General features: G+C 41.3%; 1 protein-coding gene across 1 annotated transcript in view; it reads right to left on the bottom strand.

Annotated features, from left to right (window-relative positions):
* The window catches only part of MAP1LC3C (microtubule-associated protein 1 light chain 3 gamma), a 47724-nt gene extending 38922 nt beyond the window's left edge, over positions 1 to 8802 (bottom strand). Inside the window, exons 1-4 of the mRNA XM_006871157.1 lie at positions 8745 to 8802; positions 8582 to 8637; positions 8317 to 8423; positions 4086 to 4301 (exon numbers count right to left, since the gene is read on the bottom strand). Of these exons, the coding sequence (XP_006871219.1) occupies positions 4086 to 4301; positions 8317 to 8423; positions 8582 to 8637; positions 8745 to 8802 (437 nt within the window). The remainder of the gene's footprint in view (positions 1 to 4085; positions 4302 to 8316; positions 8424 to 8581; positions 8638 to 8744) is intronic.
* Positions 8803 to 19261: the final 10459 nt, after the last annotated feature.

Below are 19261 nucleotides of genomic sequence, written 5' to 3'. Positions count from 1 at the left end.
CAGGAAAGTGCTACAGGAACAATCAAATAAGATAGATACAGCATTGGAAACAATTCAAATCCTACAGAAAGAGGTCCAAACAATCACTAACAAAATAACAGAATTAGAGAACACTCTGAAAGGGCAGAGGAGTAGAATAGATGAGACGGAAGGCAGAACCAGTGAGCTGGAAGACAAATCTCTCAATATCACTAAGATAGAAGAACAAACACAAAAAAGGATAAAAAATTCAGGGGAAGGTCTAAGATTCATGTTGGACAACATGAAGAGGAATAGCTTAAGAATTATCGGCATCCCAAAACAAGAAGAATCACTCAAGTCCATAGAGGAAATAGTTGAAGAACTGCTTGAAGAAAATTTCTCTAACATCCTGAAGAGTGAAAAGATAAACATTCAAGAAGCTCAACAAACTCCAGGAAGGGTAGACCCCAAAAGAAAATCACCAAGACATATCATAGTCAAGCTCTCCAAGCTCAAAGATAAGGAGACACTTCTGAAAGCAGCCAGGGAAAACAGAAGTGTCACATACAAAGGCAAGCAAGTCAGATTAAGCTCGGATCTCTCAGCAGAAACCATGCAAGAAGGCAATGGGGACACATACATAAAACCCTGAAAGACAAAAAATGCCAACCAAGAATCCTTTATCCAGCAAAGCAATCAATCAAAATAGCCAGTATCAGTACATTTCAACTCATTAATTTCTAGATAACAATCTTTATGCATTACTTTCATATTTGACTTCTAGTTTTCCTAGATTCATACTTAGTATATTCTACATTTGATTATTAATGGATATTTGCACTTGCTTCTAATAATTTTGAGCTTTAGTAAATGATGATCCTAAAAGCTTTGCTCCAGTAAGTTCAGTAAGGTGGACTCTGCTTTGAGGAGGTTGCATTTTGTGTGGTTTCCCACTGAGGGGCTCATCTTCAGACACTGCATCAGACAATGTTCCATTGCTATTCACAAGGTTTTCAGTGACCAAGTTTTTCAGAAGTGGGTTGCTAGGTTTTCCTTCTTAGTTTTAGTCCACTTATCCACCATTGGTGATCCTGCTTGTATTTGAAATACCAGTGGCATATTTCACACAGCAATGCAAAAGCCACTATAGTATGACAAGTTAACAGATGAATGTGCTTAGGTGGGCATCATGAGAAACACAAAAAAGAAAAGTCACGGTCCATGTTCTTAAGGAACGTTTTGAGTTATTATAAGACACAGACATATAATCACAGCAAATTCAAGCGCCAACAGAAAGATTATCCCATAAATACATTTTATCTACTGGTTAGGCATTTGGAGAAAATGGAACCTAGATACTTAATTCACTTTTTTTTATTTAAAGTTTTTATTGTGAATTATGTGGGTTTACATGGGAGAATATCAGTTTTACATTCATCCCATCGTATTTCGTTTCATTGCAATGATTACAATCCCCTCCATGTATCATCAAACAACCACCCACAGGCCTGCCCCTGGGCCGTCAGCACACAGCCCCTCTCCCTCCTTGAGTCTAGTGTCCCCAGCCATTCCATCTGTTCACGTCATCACCTCTCTGCCTCTGGTGTCACTGCTTCTCAGTTAATTCACTTTTTGATTAAAGTAAATTCAAGTTGGTTCACATTCTAAAGTGTAAAAACACAAAACCACAGTACTAGAAAACATCACAAGATGGGGCTATATTTTTATAATCTAGAGTTGAGAGAGACTTTCTAATCAGAACATCAACCTTTGAAGCCAGAAGAAAAAGAAAATCCCATAAAAATGAAAAATATATACATGGGAAAAACTGACCATAAACAAGATCAAAAGGGACTGGTAATTATTTTTAATATACATGATACATAAAGAGTTTACTATATAATTATGTGATTTCTTAAAAATCAACACAATAATTTAAGTACCTGAATAGATGTTAAAATTTAAAAAAGGTAAAGAAATCCAGACTAAAAACCATTAAATGCATCACTGATGGACAGGTCAGTTTCTGTCTTGGTCTCTTGAATCATGGGCTCTCCAGCTGTTTTTTGGACGGACGTTCCCTGCTGTCTCACTGTGAATGGACCTCTTGGATCCATGCTTGTCTCTAGCCACAGCTGAGCCCAGCCTGAGTCATCCAACTTAGGGCCAGACATGTGAACAAAGAACCCTCCAGACGTTCTCACCCCAGATGTTTAAATCACTACCAGCTGAGTTCCCAGATTTATGGAGCAGTGACAAGCTGTTGTCACTATGTACTTTCCTAGCTCCTGACCCATGGAATTCATGAGCATAGTAAAATGGTGTTTGTTTTACATCACTATGTTTTGGCTAGCTTGTCATAAACATGATGGCTGACACATTCCATTGTGACCAGATTGGTTAACATATGAGGGGAAGTTACATCAAGAAGGATCTTGGTGACTGTCTTAGTCCAGGTTTTCTAGAGAAACAAAATCAGTGAAACATGTATATGTATATATATGTTGTTGTTGTTAAGTGCTGTCAAGTTGATTCTGAACCATAGCAACCCTGTATAGGGTTTCCAAGGAGCAGCTGGTGAGCTTGAACCACTGACCTTGCAGTTCAAACGACTTTGCTGTCTGATGCATTAGCCCACAGCACCATACCAGGAATATAGTAGTAGTAGTTAAGTGCCGTCGAGTCGGGTCCGACCCATAGCGACCCTGTACAGGGTTTCCAAGGATGTAAATCTTTACGGGAGTAGAAAGCCTCATCTTTCTCCCGCGGAGCGGCTGGTAGTTTCGAACCGCTGACCTTAAGGTTCGCAGCCCGATTCGTAACCACTACGCTACCAGAACTCCTTATACCAGGAATATAGATATAGTTTATTATCAAGGAAATGGTTTACAATTGTAGAGTCCTACATACCAGTAGAAGAGAGAAAGAGAGCCTTTCCCATGTGTTCATTATATTGGGAGCAGGCCACACCCCAAGGAAACATACCTTCAGTGGATCGGCTGCTCATAGCCATTTATCCTAGAGCTAACTGCCTGTATTAGGTTTTATTATCATGGGAATAAGCACCTCCCAACTGCTAAACCTCTGGAAATCCTAGTCTAACTGATACAAAACCCTAACCATTACAGTGACCAAGTACAACACAATCCTCATTCAGTTACAAATGCAGGTGATCTCTGTACCTGTAGAATGATGTACAATCTTTGATACTGCAATTCAAGGAAGACTAAAGATGTGAAGAAGGTTGAGAGTTGGAGGACTAGTAAGTGTCCAGGTGAATGCTCAAGGACGATCAATTCAAAATCAATACCAGGGAGTAGCTTTACATGGGAAGAGTATTCCTTGGTCAGGTTATGCAACAAGGATATGTCTAGAGAACAAATCTGGGTGAAAATGTCTTTACTAGGTATATGGCAAAGATGACTCAAAGGATGAGTGATAGAGGAACTGACTGGTGCTGGCTAGCCAGGAAGGGGAAGGACAACCACACAGCTGCACAGGAAAGAGCAGGTTGGATGCCTGGCAGGAATGAAAAGCAGCCAGGAACAGGGTCAGCAGACCCCCAAACAATGAGCTGAGTGAGGGTACATGCTAGACCAGCCCTACTAGGGGCCTTAGGAAGATTGTAACTTCTCTGAGTCTTAGTTTCTTCAACAAATGTTCTCTTTCTTTCCCATTAGAATGTTTTCCCTTTCTCTTCCCCAAGCCTTTGAAATAAAACCCAAACACCTTAACACAATTCATAAGGTCCTACAGACCTGGCCCCACCACAGGCTCATCTCCATCCACTCTAAAAACCCGTTTCTAAAACTCTTCAGACCTTAACAATCCAACTTATGGTGATCCTATGTGTGTTAGAAAATATACTTAAAATATGACACTAGCTCATTAGATAAAATCATCAATACATTAACCATCTCTTATTCAGAAAAAGAGTTATTATTGACAAAACTAAGAACATTTCCTAGAGAATGGACAGAAGAATATGGAGCTCAAAGAATAAACAGGAAGGACCAGGTCCTCACTGACTTTGGAGGTGCTGATTGTCCCAGGGTATTCTTGTTAGCATTGTATATACGAGTGGCTGATCATTAATTCAAAGACAAGGTTCATGGTGATGATACAAGCTGTAGGCTCCATCTCTGAGGCTGCTCCCATTGCTAGGGTCTGCTGACCCACAGCAGCCAAACATCTCCTGGGAAGCATAGGTCATGTACACGAAGCCATCCTCATCCTTGTAGTCCCTGTAGACCTCCGCCATGGTCAGGCTCAAGCTGGTCAGGCTCTTATTGTTCACCAGCAGGTAAAAGGCTTCAGTGGACCTCAGCATCATGCGGCTTCTGGATTTGGGGGTAAGATTTCAGAAAGAAAAGATGTTTATCTGGCAGGGAATAAGACCCTCACCTAAAGCTTGTACACCTTTTCCCCTACTGATGAGATGGTCTATCTCATAAAATGTACAGAGAATTGTCTTCAAACTTCCATGTGCACTAGAATTATCTAGAAGTGCTTGTTGAAAATGCAGATTCCTAGGCACCACCCCAAGAGATGCTGATTCAGAAGACCGCCCAGCAATCTTCAGGGTTGTGAGGCTCAAGATGTCTGATTGGCTCCATATTCCTTCCCTGGAGATGTAAAATCCTGTTGTTGTTGTCAAATGTTGTTGAGTCGGTTCTGACTCATAGCAACCCTGTGTAGGGTTTCCAAGGATCAGCTGGTAGATTTGAACTATCCTACAGCACCACACCAGGACTCCTAAGATTCTGTTGGTGTTGTGTGCCATCAAGTTGGTTCCAACTCACAGCAACCCTGTATAGGTTTTCCAAGAGTGGCTGGTGGGTTTGAACTGCAGACCTTGTGGTTAGCAGTCCAGTGCTCATCCTGTGGTGCCACGACAGGGTTCTAGTACATTGTGTTGTTAATGTTAAGTGTCACTGAGTCAGTCCCAACTCATAACGACCCTTTTTAGGGTTTCTGAGGAGCAGCTGGTGGGTTTGAACCGCTGATCTTGAGGTTCAAACTGACCTTGCGATCCAGTGCATTATCTTGCAGAGCCACACCAGGATTCCCTAGTATACTGTGTTGCTGTTAAGTGCTGTCGAGTCAGTTCTGAACCATAGTGACACTGTATAGGGTTTTCTGAAGAGCAGTTGGTGAGTTTGAATTGCTGACCTGGTGGTTCAAACTGACCTTGCTGTCGAGTACTTATCCTACAGCGCCACCCAAAATGACCAGAGAGTGAGGATATCCCATCATGCATTAGGAGATATGAACACAAGCATGCTAAGTAATGGCACTGCTTGCTATGAAACTGGAGTCACTGAGTGGTGCAAACAATTAAGTGAACCCATCCAAGGTGCCTTGGAAACAGTCTGGTGATCTACGTCTGAAAGGTCACAACCATGAAAACCCTATGGAGTACAGTTCTATTCTGAAACATTAAGAGGCATCACGAATCAGAATAGATTCAGCACAACTGGTTACTAGTTTTGCTATGAAATCAAAGAATTTTCTTATTAGGACAAAGATGATGAACCATATATACCACACAGTTCAACAGCCTTGAATGACATCTGATAGCGTAGTGGTTACAAATCGGGCTGCGAACCGCAAGGTCAGCAGGTCGAAACTACCAGCTGTTCGGAGAAAGATGAGGCTTTCTGCTCCCATAAAGATTTACAGCCTCAGAAACCCTGTACAGGGTCGCTATGAGTCGGAACCGACTCCACGGCACATAACCAACCAACCAACTGCCTAAAAGTAAGGAGTTCTGGTAGCGTAGTGGTTACGAATCTGGCTGCGAACCTTATGGTCAGCAGTTTGAAACTACCAGCCACTCCACGGGAGAAAGATGAGGCTCTCTGCTCCTGTAAAGATTTACAGCCTCGGTAACCCAGTACAGGATTGCTATGGGTTGGAACCGACTCGACGGCACTTAACAACTGCCTAAAAGTGGGGTTCTGGTGTAGCACTGCAAGATAATGCACTGGGCTGCAAGGTTGGGTTGAATCGCAAGACTGGCAGTTCAAATCCACCACACCATCTGCTCCTCAGAAACCCTATACAGGGTTACTAGGAGTTAGAACCTACTCAACAGCACTTAACAGCTGCCTAAAAATGAATCCTTTCTACATCTGTCCTTTGTTCTCCCACATTAATAAGATAAAGAAATAGCAAAATTCAGCTGGATGTGGTTCAAATGTCAAGGTGAACCAAAGTTCCAATTCCTCATAGGAGTCGATGGTGGGCTAAGTGTTAAGTCTCATTCTAAGTACATTTTGTTGTTGGCAAGTGCCGGTGAGTTGGTTCCGAATCATAGCTACCTTGTATAGGGTTTCCGAGGAGCAGATGGTGTGTTTGAACCGCAGATCTTCCTGTTAGCAGTCTAGTGCTATACCAGGACAGCACTGGGCAGTAGTTTGCTATAACTTGTTGGGTACGCAGAGCCAGCCCACTCCAAGTCTCAGAGCTCTGAAACTTCTGCTGGGGCAAGTATTTATCCTACAGCTACAGCTGGGAAGGAGTGGAGGGGATTTCAGAATCTGTTTAATTTTGCAGAGATTATCCTTCATGAAAGTACCTCAGCGGTTTTAGCTCTGACACTCATGTGGCTGGTTTGGGGTAAAAAAATAGTAGTGGGAATGGGTGGAGCTAGAATTTTGGGTGTAGTAATCAGTTCTGTAGGTAATCAATCACTCTTACGCCCAGAGATTGCACCTTTATTCCTGTCTTTTGCCAGGTCTTTATTTTACGCCGATTGGAGTCCCCATTGTGTGAAGGCTGTTGCTTGAAGGGTGTGGACAGGGGCTTTGTCTATTCTGCTTACTGCTGTATCCCTTGAGCTTGGAGAGCATCTGGAATACAGTTAATGTTCAGTAAATATTGTGGAGCTTCCAATGGTAGAGTGGAGAAGTAGGTCACGGGTGGTGTAAAAAAAAATTCTCCAAGAGGAGGGGGAAAAAAAAAAGATTCGCCGTCAGAACTCAAGGTTGGTTTATCTTCTTAGGGTGAAGGTGGAGGGGTCACCAATGACACACTCACATGTTGGGATCTTAGCCTGATTTTCATGTTCCCTTAATCACTTCCCATTCACAGTGGCCTAACTTTAAAACATACATTTCTCCGAGGACAGGAAATCAAAGTGTTCTTAAATAAATCATTAAAATGAAGACAAACACATGTATAGTAAACTCCCTCAAAGAATAGTTTGTGCTACTCTCCAGCTTCTAGACTTTTCAATTCTAAGAAATATCTGTTGTTTTTGTTAGGTGCCATCAAATCGGTTCCTACTCTTAGCAACCCTGTATAAGGTTTCTGAGTCTGTAAATCATTGAGACAGCAGAAAGCTTCATCTTTCTCCCACGGAGTGGCTGGTGGGTTTGAACTGCCGACTTTGTGGTTCAGTCCAGTGCTTATCCTACAGAGCCACTGTACTACCAAGAATTACCAACTGACTCTTATTTACTTATTTCCAGATTACAAGGGGGCTTCAAAAAGTTCGTGGGAATTTTTCATTCTCTCTCTCTCTCTTTTTTTTTTTTAAAGGTTTTTGTTGTGGATTGAGTGAAAGTTTACAGGGCAGAATATCAGTTTTACATCCTTATTCTCTTTTAATTCCATTTTTCCATGAAATTTTTGAACCCTCCCTCCTATTTTTTATTGAAGCCATGTGGCAGGAGATAGATACCACTTAACCCTCTTAAACTTGACAAATTTCCCTACCTATGCATCTGCCTCAACCCAAAGGGAGTAGTGTGTGTTGGGGAACATTTTTCCCACTTTTCAGTGATCTAAGCAGCAGAGGGGAGGTGGTACCAATGGTCACTCTCTTGGCTGCTAATTTTAAAGTTGGAGGTTGGGGTCCACTCAGAAGTGTGGTGTCAGAAAAGCCTAGAGATATATCTCCAAAAAAGCAGTCATTAAAACCCTAGGGAGCATAATTGTACTCCGATGCACATGAGGCCCCCATGGTTTGGGGGTGACTTGACAGCAATATAGGGAACATTTGCCTTTTGAAGAGGTTTCTCAGTCCCTAGGTGTACATACACACAGATACATCCAAGTTTAGAACAGTATCTGAAAGAACGGACTTTCTGGACTAGTTTCAGAATCAAGACTACTTTGGAAAATTCTTAGAAACTTTAGGGAATTAATACTTCTTTTAGAATTGTCTGAGGGGTTCTTCTCACAGGTTTAAAGTAGCTTCATTCTATGAACATTTTTTAAGACACTTCAGAATGGAAAAGGTGAGTTACAAAAACAATTTCTTCCCCCAACAAAATGTAACAAACAAAATGGATTCAGCCCAAATACACACAATACCCCCGCCCCTCACCCCATTACTTCTTCACCTACCGAAGGAGGCTGAGAAACTGGGTCACGGTCAGCTCCTGCGGAACTAGGAACTTGGTTTTGTCCAGCGGGGGCAGGACTTTCTCACGGAGGCAGCGTTCCACTATGACCTGCCAAGAGTGCCAGCGTGACTCTTTTGAAACAAGTGCCTAAGAACGTGGCTCAAGCTGCTCTGCATCTTAGGAACTTGGGACAGAGAGAAGGCTTTTGTTTTTCCAAAGAACAGGACCGCAGGCCCCGAGGAAAGTTAAATGCCCTGGACTCTTACCGGGATCTTGCTTGGGAACTTTGCCCGGATTCCAGCCACTTCCTCTCTTCTGGTTGCTGTGAAAATGTACATGCAAATGAATAGCTAGGCCACTCAGAGAGGTCTGTGTCCTCTCCTTTCCTCTCAGGGGCCAGAACCCAGGGAGGTGACCCAAAGACTTTACCTAAATTCTTCCTCTGCTTGAAAGGTCTGAGGCTTGGGCTTTTCTCTGGAGGCTGCATTTTACTCAACAGCTGTGTGAGTTTGACTTTAAAAGGAAAAAAAGAAGCCAGTAACTGAGACTTAACTTCTTCCTCCAGCTGCTTCCAAACTGCCTGCAGGAGCCGAAGGAGGTCCTTATGTAGGGCTGGTGAAATCAGGCCCCGCCCTTCGCCCCACTCCCCTTCCTAGAGAAGGAGGGCAGTCAGAGAAAACCACTTTGCTCACTGCCAGTTGAGAATGTGCTTTTACTAAAGAAATGAGGGCTTACAATAAAATAATTAGCCATGCACGGGAACACCCAAAGTCTGGGCTGAGGATCTCTGCAGAGTACTTCAGTACTGAACGGTCCTGAAGTCCAGTACGAATCCATTTTACCTTGAAATATACTGCATAATTCTCATAACAGTCCTGGCCACTTTTCACCGGAAGAAACCTGGATTTAAAAAGGTTAAATAATTTACCAAAGGCCACACAACTAGCAGGAGAGGCAGTTGGGATTAAAACCCGGATTTGTTAAAGTAGTGTTAACGCTCTGCAGTTTCCCAATATAATCTCATTTCACCAATAAAGGACAGCAAGAAGGGCAGTCATAACCCCCAGGATCCCTCTTTAAGCGATGAGAAACTGTGGTTCATTAAATAGAACTCATTTCCCAGGATCAAACAACTAGTGAGAGGCAAGAAACTGCTGTAGCTGTAGAGTGCTGTTGTAGGTTCCTTGTATCTAGGACCTGAAATAGAATTTAAGTCTCCGAATGAGCAGCAGGATTACATTTCCTGCACTGTTAATGGTGTAGTCCGCCGTCCCCAGGTGGGGTCACTTAGCAGTGAAGCGTCTTCAAATGAAGGGAGAGTGATGATGAGGCAGGTGATTGTATGCTCCCCCTGTTTGCTAGGTGAATCAAATGGGTGTATATTAGAGCTTTAGGTAAATGATCCTAGGTCAGCCTCAGGTGACTGGGTGATGTTCCACTGAGGAGAGAAGGAATCTCTTTCCCTTCCTATTGATGCCCTTAAATCAAGAGGACCACACCTTGAGCAAGGAGCTCTGGTAGCATAGCAATTATGAATCGGACTGTGAACCACAAGGTCAACAATTCGAAAGTACCAGCTGTTTCACGGGAGAAAGATGAGGCTTTCTGCTCCCATAAAGATTTGCAGCCTTGGAAACCCTGTATAAGGTAGCTGTGAGTTGGAAATGACTCCATGGTACATAACCACCACCACCACCATACCTCGAGCAGAATAATCATTCTGTAGTGCTCTGCCTGTCAAATGGCTTTCAAATCTATGGGGGGAAAAACCCAACTCTAGTCCTGGTGTGGTGCTGGAGAATGAGCACTGGACTGCAAAGTTGGTTTGAACCGTAAGGTTAGCAGAACCGACTTGATGGCATTTAACAACACAACAGTTGGTGTTGAGTTGTCTTGAGTTGATTCTTACTTATGGTAACCCCATGTGTGTCAGAGTAGAACTGAACTCCATAGGGTTTTTGTTTTTTAAGTTTTTATTGTGAGTTGAGTGATAGTTTACATGGGAGAGCATCAGCTTTACATTCATCCTATTGTATTTTGTTTCATTGTAATGATTACAATCCCCTCCATGCATCATTATTCAACAGCATTTGCTTCCATTCCCTCTGTTTTGTTTTGTTTTTTGGATTTACACCGAAGCACTCAGGAATATATAACCATTCAAACAACCAAAGAGTCCATAGGGTTCTTAATGGCTGACGTTTTGGAAGCAGATCTCCAAGCTTGTCTTTGTGACACCTTTCCGTAGACTTGAAACCTTTTGATTATTAGACAATCACATTAACCATTTGCACCACCTAGGACCACCACCTTATTTAACTTCTCCAATAACTTTGTAGATTTTAGAGAGTGAAGACCACTTAGTCAGTAGGCACTGAGGGGGGAGATCCATACCTGGAACATTCACTTCCTAGGAGTAGGTTCAGCTTCTAGACCAAGTAAAAGTGGTCTCCACACATAGCCTTCCTAATTATTTGCCTGAATTTCTGATCCTGGGTAAATTACTTCTTTTTTACTAAGTATCATTTTCCATATTATAAAATGGTTATATGAAGCTTGTTGTTGTTAAGTGCTGTCGAGTTGATTCCAACCCATAGCGACCTTGTATAGGGTTTCCTAGGAGCAGTTGGTGAGCTTGAACCACCGACCTTGCAGTTCAAACAGCTTTGCAGTCTGGTGCATTAACCCACAGCGCCACACCAGGACTCCCATATGAAGCTTAAGTGAACCAAAAAAAAAAAACCAGCAGCACAATTCCTTCTTTTTGCACTTTCTACCCACCATGTCTTTCAAAAGCCCCACAATTCCAGGAAGGTTTGCACAATTCAGATCTGAATAATGAAGGCAGAAGATGAAAGAAAATAGTGCTGATTGAGGACCAGGGGCTAATACATTTCCACTGCAGTATTTGGTCAATCAAAGTGAGGAATTTCCTGACTAGCCTGCATTTGGCTTTCTGAACTGGGAAACTGGGAGCATGATCTCATCTGTACTTACCTCTTAGGATATTATGGGGTAGAGGGAGTAATAGAATAAAGTACTTGGAAGGAAGCAAAATATAGTAAGAGTCAGCATTTAGAGGAATGAGCTGGATATACACTTGTTGTTGAAAAGTTTCTATTTTGAAGGGAGCAGGCTGTTCAGGGGTCTACCACCTGTCTATCATACTGTGATGGCTTGCATGTTGCTATGATGCTAGAAACGATGCCACTGGTATTTCAAATACCATCATGGCCACCCATGGTGGAAACGTTTTAGTGGAGCTTCCAGATTAAGACAGACTTGGAAGAAAGGCCTGGCAACCAACATCCAAACATCATTGTTAAGTGCCATCAAGTCAGTTCAGACTCACAATGACCTTGTATAGGATTTCCCAGGAGCAGCTGGTGGGTTTGAACTGCTGACCTTGGGATTCACAGTCCCGTGCTGACCTACAGCACCACATCCAAACATTAGCCAACGAAAACCTGTGAATAACAACAGGATGTTGTCTAACTTGCTTGCTTTGGACATGTCATCAGGAGGGATCATGTTTGGTGAAGTAGCGGGCCAGTGAGGGTGAAGGAGAATCTTGGTGAAGTGGGTAGGTGCACTAACTGGTGATTATGAAGATGATGCAAGGCCAAGGCCACATTCTGTTCTGAGGCACATAACGTTGCTAGGAGTCAGAGTCAATTCAATAGCAGCTCTTCTCTCTGTTGGGTGTCTATGGTTGCTGTGTGACCCCATCATGCTTCTGGTCAGTGCTGCTCAGGCCATGTGGAGAACCTAGTTGACCAAACCCACATAAAGACAGTGGCCCAGGAATTATAGGGAAGGAGAGAGAAACAATGCAATGAAAAGAAACTTGAGGTAGCATGCCAGGCAAGCTGATTTTGTTCACGATGCAGATCAGACATGTGCAATTAGAAATAGGTGTCTTAATGTTTAACCTGTCCTGCAGATGTGAAACATGAAAAAGAAGCCACTTTGATACTCACTAACCCACACTCACACCCTACCTGGCGCTTTCTTTGTCTCCTCAGAATCGTGTATGGGTCCGTGAAATAATACTTGAAGTCTAGGTACTAGAAGGAATAAGCTGGTAGGATAAAATACAGCAGCGAGTGAGACACTTGACATTAGAATCAGGAAGGATGTAATCCTTTTAGCTAACTAAAGCCATTCACTTCTTAAACTAACCATCAATCAATCCACCTTTGAGTCTGCCAGGCATATATCTGTAGAGGTAAGAAGATAGATTTTGGAATCAGACTTAGATTCTGTTATGGAAATGAAATTGTATTCTCCAAAAAGTGATCTCAAAGTCCTAACCTCCGCACCTATCAATCTGACCCTCTTTGGAAATAGGGATTTTTATTATTTTAATAAAATCATTCCAGAATAGGATGGGTCTTAAACCTAATCACTTCTGAGTGATGTCTTATTTAAAGATCAGACCAGGCAGTGAGACATACACATGGGAGGAAGACAGATGCCCTGTAAGGATCCTCTACAAGCAAAAGAACACCAAGGCTCACACACAGGCACCAGAAATTAGAAAAGAGGCTAACAAAGGAATCCATGTGGCCAAGACCTTGATTTGGATGTTTAGCCTCCAGAACTGTAAAAAAATACATTTCTGTTCTTTAAAACAACTTACTTGTGGTGTTCTTGTTACAGTAGAACTAGGTCACTAAGAGGTTCTAAGTCTTATCTACTAGAAAGTTAATCTCTGAGTCTCATTAGCAAAATGGATGTACTTTCACTTATCTCATAGCCTAGTGGTGAGGATAAAATGTAGACATCTATGTACTACATGGAAACATGTATGGGATGACATAGGAGGAGCTCAGTAAGCAGTTCTCTCATACCACTCACATTCTGGGCAGCTAATATTTGATCTTACTCACCTAACCCTTCTTGGAACTGAAAGCGTAGCTTGTGATCACTCTTTCCACTTAGCTCATGGACGGCTCCTTAAGCTCCTGCAGTCTGAATCCTGTCCAGAACACTAATGCAGCGCTACTGGGAAGGCAGCACCAGCACATGCAAACGTCTCTGTTTGGTCCTGATCTTATTTGATCTTTTCTTCCTCATCATCTAACATTGGGATCCATTCCCTCTTTCTGAATCTCATTCAGGCATATATCTGTAGAGGCAAGAAGATAAGATTTTGGAATCAGACTTAGATTCTGTTATGTTGGATTTGAGGATACTACTTTCCTCTGATTTGTCTCCCCTTTCTCTGACCTTCCTTTCTAGCCCCAGCTGCCTCTCCCTCTTTTGAAGATTCAGAAACTCCTTAAATTCTTCAAGTGAATTAATTTCAGAATGATACATGTATGGTTATCTTAGTTTCCTAGTACTGATGTAACAAAAATATATTACAAGTGGGTGGCTTTAAAGAACAGAAATTTATTGTCTCATAGGTCTAGGGACTAGCAGTCTAAATTCAGGGTGTGACCATTTCTTTGTCTATTCCAGCTTCTAGTAGCAACAATCCTTTGGGGACCTGGGCTTATAGAGTCATCTAACTTCCTCATTGTTGGCTATTGGCTGTCTTCCTCCTGAGCCTATGTGTAGCTCTGTGTCTATGCTGCTCTTCATATAAGTCAGAAGTGATTAGGTTCAGGACACACCTTACACTGACATGGTCTCATTAACATAACAAAAAAACCCCCTATTTCCCAACAGGATCATATCCACAAGTATATGGGTTAGGATCCTAACACATATTTGGGCGGAGGTAGGTTTTAGAGTTATCATAATCTGGAAATGAAATGTGCCCATCTAAAATAAAAGGCAGTTTCAGGTTAAGCATCCAGTAGAAGGGCGTTTTCATCAGTTTTTCCATTTCATAGAGAAAAGAGATTCTCTAACTTGCCACAGAATGTCAGCTGACTTCTCCATTATACCTTTTCTGGGCTTTGTGGCTCCACAAGAACCAGTGTGGGAGGTGGGAGAGAACAGAGGGAGGGTGATTCCTACTGCAGAGGGGCCAGGGGTCTCTTACTAGGAAGGCAAGGTAGAAAGCTGAGATTAAAATTTCATTTCAGTTTTGCTTATATTATCAGACAACATTGACTGACAGAAAAACAAATAAATCTGTATTTACAAGTACAGTCAAAATGTTCCTTAGAAATCAGGATGGTGAGACTTTGTCTCTTATACTTTAGACATATTGTCAGGAGGGAGCAGTCCCCAGAGAAGGACATCGTGCTTGGAAAAATGGAGGGTCAGCGAAAAAGAGGGAGACAAGATGGATTGGCACAGTGGCAACAGCAAATGTAACAATTGTGAGGATGGAACAGGACGGGGCAGTGTTTCATACTGTTGCATAGGGTCACTGTGAGTCCAAGCTAACTCAAAGGCACCCAACAACAACCATTGATGTATGCTACTTACAAATGAGACTTGCTTATCTGATCAACATGGGTTTAGAACATTATATTTAAATCTGGCCATCAACAGAAATAATTATTCTGGTTCCCAGTCCTAAGTTAATTACTAAATTGTAAGGTCATTTGAGTTACAATCTGCTTAGTTAATTTGTGAAGTGGTTTTAATGCTGGCAACTTTGCTATCCTACTGTAAGAACAAAAGTAGCCCATGATAGCTATTGAAGGAGAGCAAAACCTGGCTGTGCATTCCCAGTGTCGAGCACAATGCCTGGAATCTACTCATGCTCTACAAAAGCTAAATTGATTTATTTGCATTCAAATTGCTAGCACAGAAAAGTGCACAGCCACGTAGTGATGTTACCAAAAGCCCTGCAGGCAGGGAAGGAAAACTATATCCAAAATATGTGTTGATTATAGTCAAAATGTAACTTGGTCCTTTCCAGCGGTGAAATGAGGCTAAAGTTATCTACTTGCTACTGAGTGGCTGTTTGGTCTTGAAGAAGTGTGGTATGGTATGGCTAGACCTCAGCATTGCTTGCTGCTGCTGGGGGATTGGACATTTGGCAGCAGTGGTTGCTAGATCAGACCTGATGAGTGGGATCCCATGCTGTCAGGCCCATACAGAGTCTCCATTTCTGCCACTAGGGTTTTCCATATGTCCATTGTTCCAGTCCTCGGGGCAGTTGGTGGTGGCAACCAAAGTCAGCTGGCCAAATCATTCTGTCTACTTGGTTACTTAGTGCCCCCTTGGTGTGAATGTTTTCCCTCAAAATATGAGGGAACTTTAAAAAGTTCATGGAAAATGGAATTAAAAGATAATGGAATTTTTTCACAAACTTAAAAAAAAAAACATTTTTGTTGTTAATTTAGTGAAGGTTTACAGAGATCATCAATTTTACACTCAACAAATCATAAACTTTGATTCATTACAATGATTGCAACCCCCTTCCGTGTACAATGGCTAACAGTATTTACCTCTATTCAAGTGTGGCAACAGTAGTGAGGTTGGTCCAGATCGGACAGTGTTTTGTTCTGCTGTGCATAAGGTCGCTATGGGTCGCTACCGACTCGATGGCACCTAATAACAGCAAAAACAGTGTGGTACTGAAGGAAAGCACTGGACTGCTAACCATAAAGTTAGCAGTTCACATCCTCAGAAACACTATACTGGGTCATTATGAGTCAGAATGGACATGGCAGGACTTAACCCACCTATCAAGTGTGTTTAGGACCCTGGCGGTGGTGGTGGCATGTGCCGTGGAGTCCCTCCCAACTTCTGTACAGGGTTTCTGAGGCTGTAAATCTTTATGGAAGCAGAAAGTCTCATCATCCTTCCATGGAAGGAGGAGAATATTGAAAGTGCCATGGGCTATGAAAAGAACAAACAGATCTGTGTTGGAAGAAGTACAGCCAGAGTGCTCCTTGGAGGCCAGGATGGCCAAAGTTCATCTCTCATACTTCAGACATATTATCAGGAGGGACCAATTACTGGAGAAGGATAATATGTTTGGTAAAGTTAAGGGTTGGAGAAAAAAAGGAAGATCCCTAAAGAGATGGAGAGGCACAGTGATGGGCTCAGGTGTAGCAATGCTTGTGAGGTTGACCCAGGACCAGGCAGTATTTCATTCTGTTGTGCATAAGGTTGCTATGAGTCAGTACCCACTTGATGGCACCTAACAACAACAGTAACTTCTAAATGGAGAGAATGTCAAGTAGATTTTAACATAGAACAGGCTATTTTAAACTTGGGAAGAAATTGATAAATTGCAGGGCAATATCAGAGAAAATGAATAAATCCTCTATTTAAAATAAAAAAAGAGAGGAAAACCTTGAAGATATAGAAAACACTAAAACAACAGCAACTAAGAAAACCCACAAAAAAAATGAGCTCAGAACATAAAATTATGTGGGACAAAGTAGCCAGCAGTCCCACAAAACCACAAACACCAAATTTGTATCAATAAACTCATGCCTATCAATTAGTACACTGAATTTAAATTGATTAACTATACCTAGCAGGAGACAGAGAATAGCAAAATGGATAAGAAACAGGATTTACCAATGTGCTGTCTACAAGAGCTACACCTTAGTCTGACAGATAAAAATAGTCTAAAAGTCAAAGGATGAAAAGCAAATCAAGCTACCAGCAATAATAAAGAGTAACTCTACAGCACATGGCAGCAACAGCAATGGCTATTGATCATGAACATTTTTTCATTGTTGTTGGCTGCTTGTATGTATTCTTTGGTGACATGGATTGTTTGTCTTTTTGTTGTTGAGGTGTTGAAGTTTTCTATAAATTTTAGAGATTAGTCCCATGTCACATATGTTGTCAAATCCTCCCTTCCCCACCCCACCCCCAGTCTGTAGGTATCTTTTGGAGAAGTCTTTTGATGTGAATAAGTGTTTAATTAATTAATTTATTTATTAAATGTTTTTATTTTGGATTGAGTGAAAGTTTACAGGGCACATCATCAGCTTCACATTCAACCATTCATATAGCTTGTTTCATTACATTGATTATTATCCCCTCCATATATCATCAGTTAACAGTGTTTCTCTCTATCCTCTTTAGCAGGTAAGTGTTTTAATTTTTAGGAGGTCCCACTAGTCTAGTTAATTTTCTGTTGTTTGTGAATTTTTAGTTATGCTTGGAAGACTATTTATGCCACGTATTAGGGTACCTAAATTTGTCCCTTTTTTTACTTTCTATGATTTTTATAGTTTTAGATTTATGTCTTTGATCCATCTTGAGTTAGTTTTTGTGCATTATGTGAGGTATGGATCCTATTTTATATTTCTACAAATGGATATCCAGTTTTGTCAGCACCATTTATTAAAGGGACAATCTCTTTTACAGTTAGTGGATTTTGGCACTTTGTTGAAGATCAGATGTCCATGCTGTGATTGTTGTTGGGTGTTGTCACCTTGGTTCTGATCAGGTAACCCTATGTACAACTGCCTGGTCTTGCACCACCCTCATAATCATACCTGTTTGAGTCTATGATTGCAGCCACTATGTCAGTCCATCTTATTGAAGGTCTTCCTCTTTTTGGCTTACCCTCTGGTAGCACAGTGGTTATAAATTGGGCTGTGAACCTCAAGGTCAGCAGTTTGAAGCTACCAGCTTTTCCATGGTAGATATGTTCTGCTCCCGTAAAGATTTACAGCCTCGGAAATCCTGTACAGGGTCGCTATGATTCGGAACCTACTCCACAGCACATAACCACCACCACCTACTTTACCAAGCATGTTGTCATTCTGCAGGGAATGGCCCCTCTTGATAACATGTCCAAATAATGTGAGGTGAAGTTTCACTATCCTTGGTTTTAAGGATCACTCTGATTACTGTACTTATTCCAACACACATTTGTTTGTTCTTCTGGCAGGCCATGGTATATTTAATATTCTTTGCCAACACCATAATTCAAAGGTATCAGTTCTTTTTCAACTAACCTTATTCATCATCTAGCTTTCATAAGTATATGAGGTGATTAAGAATACCAAGACCTGGACCAGGACTTTACTAATATTAAATAGTTCTCATGCTTACATCTTTGATTTTTAACATTTTAAAGAGATGCTTTGCAGCAGATTTTCCCAGTGCAATATGTCATTTGATTTCCTGATTCCTGTTTCCATGGGTGCTGATTGTGGATCCAAGTAAAATGAAATCCTTGACAACTTTTCTTCTTTTATCATAATGTTACTTATTGTTCTAGTTGTAAGGATTTTAATTTCCTTTATGTTGATATGTAATCGATAATGAAGGTTGTAGCCTTTGATCTTTTATCATTGAAGACTTTATGTCCTTTTTGCTTTCAGGGAGCAAAGTTGTTTCATCTGCATATTGAAGGGTGTTAATAAGTGTTCCTCCAATACTGATGCTTCATTCTTCTTCATATACTTCAGTTTTTCAGAGTATTTTCTCAGCATACAGATTGAATAAAAATGGTGAAAGGATACAATCCTGACACACATCTTTTCTGATTTTAAGCCACACAGAATCCCTTTATTCTATTCCAATGATTGCCTCTTGCTTTATGTATGGCTTCTTCATAAGTAAAAATAAGTGTTCTTGAATTCTTACTCACATGATGTTATCCATAATTTGTTAGAGTCCACAGTCCTTGAATAATCAATGAAACACAGGTAAACTTCTTTCTGATATTCTCTGCTTTCAGCCAAGATCCATCTGATACCTGCAATGACATCACTCATTTCACATCCTCTTGTGCATCTGTGTTGAATTTCTGGCATTTCCTTGCAGATGTACTGCTCTGTTTTTTTTTCCTAAGAAGAGTAAATTTATTCAATACCCTAGTGACAGTTTTGATTATAAGTATCCAACAGTATAAAAAATACAAAACAGATTTTAGATTTCTAATATATTAATACAAAGTTTATGACTACATACAGTAACCCTACAGGCAAAGAGAGGTGGAAGGGGAGAAGAAGACTGTGGTTGAGGGCTAGTAATAAATAAATAAATACAGACGTAGAGATGATCCATATTATAGTATAGTCTACCACCAACACTGCAGCCAAATGTACAAAAAAAAA

The sequence above is a fragment of the Chrysochloris asiatica genome, unplaced genomic scaffold, assembly GCF_000296735.1.
Source record: "Chrysochloris asiatica unplaced genomic scaffold, ChrAsi1.0 scaffold00161, whole genome shotgun sequence".
Classification (NCBI taxonomy): Eukaryota; Metazoa; Chordata; class Mammalia; order Afrosoricida; family Chrysochloridae; genus Chrysochloris; species Chrysochloris asiatica.
This window is presented reverse-complemented; position numbering and strand designations above follow the sequence as displayed.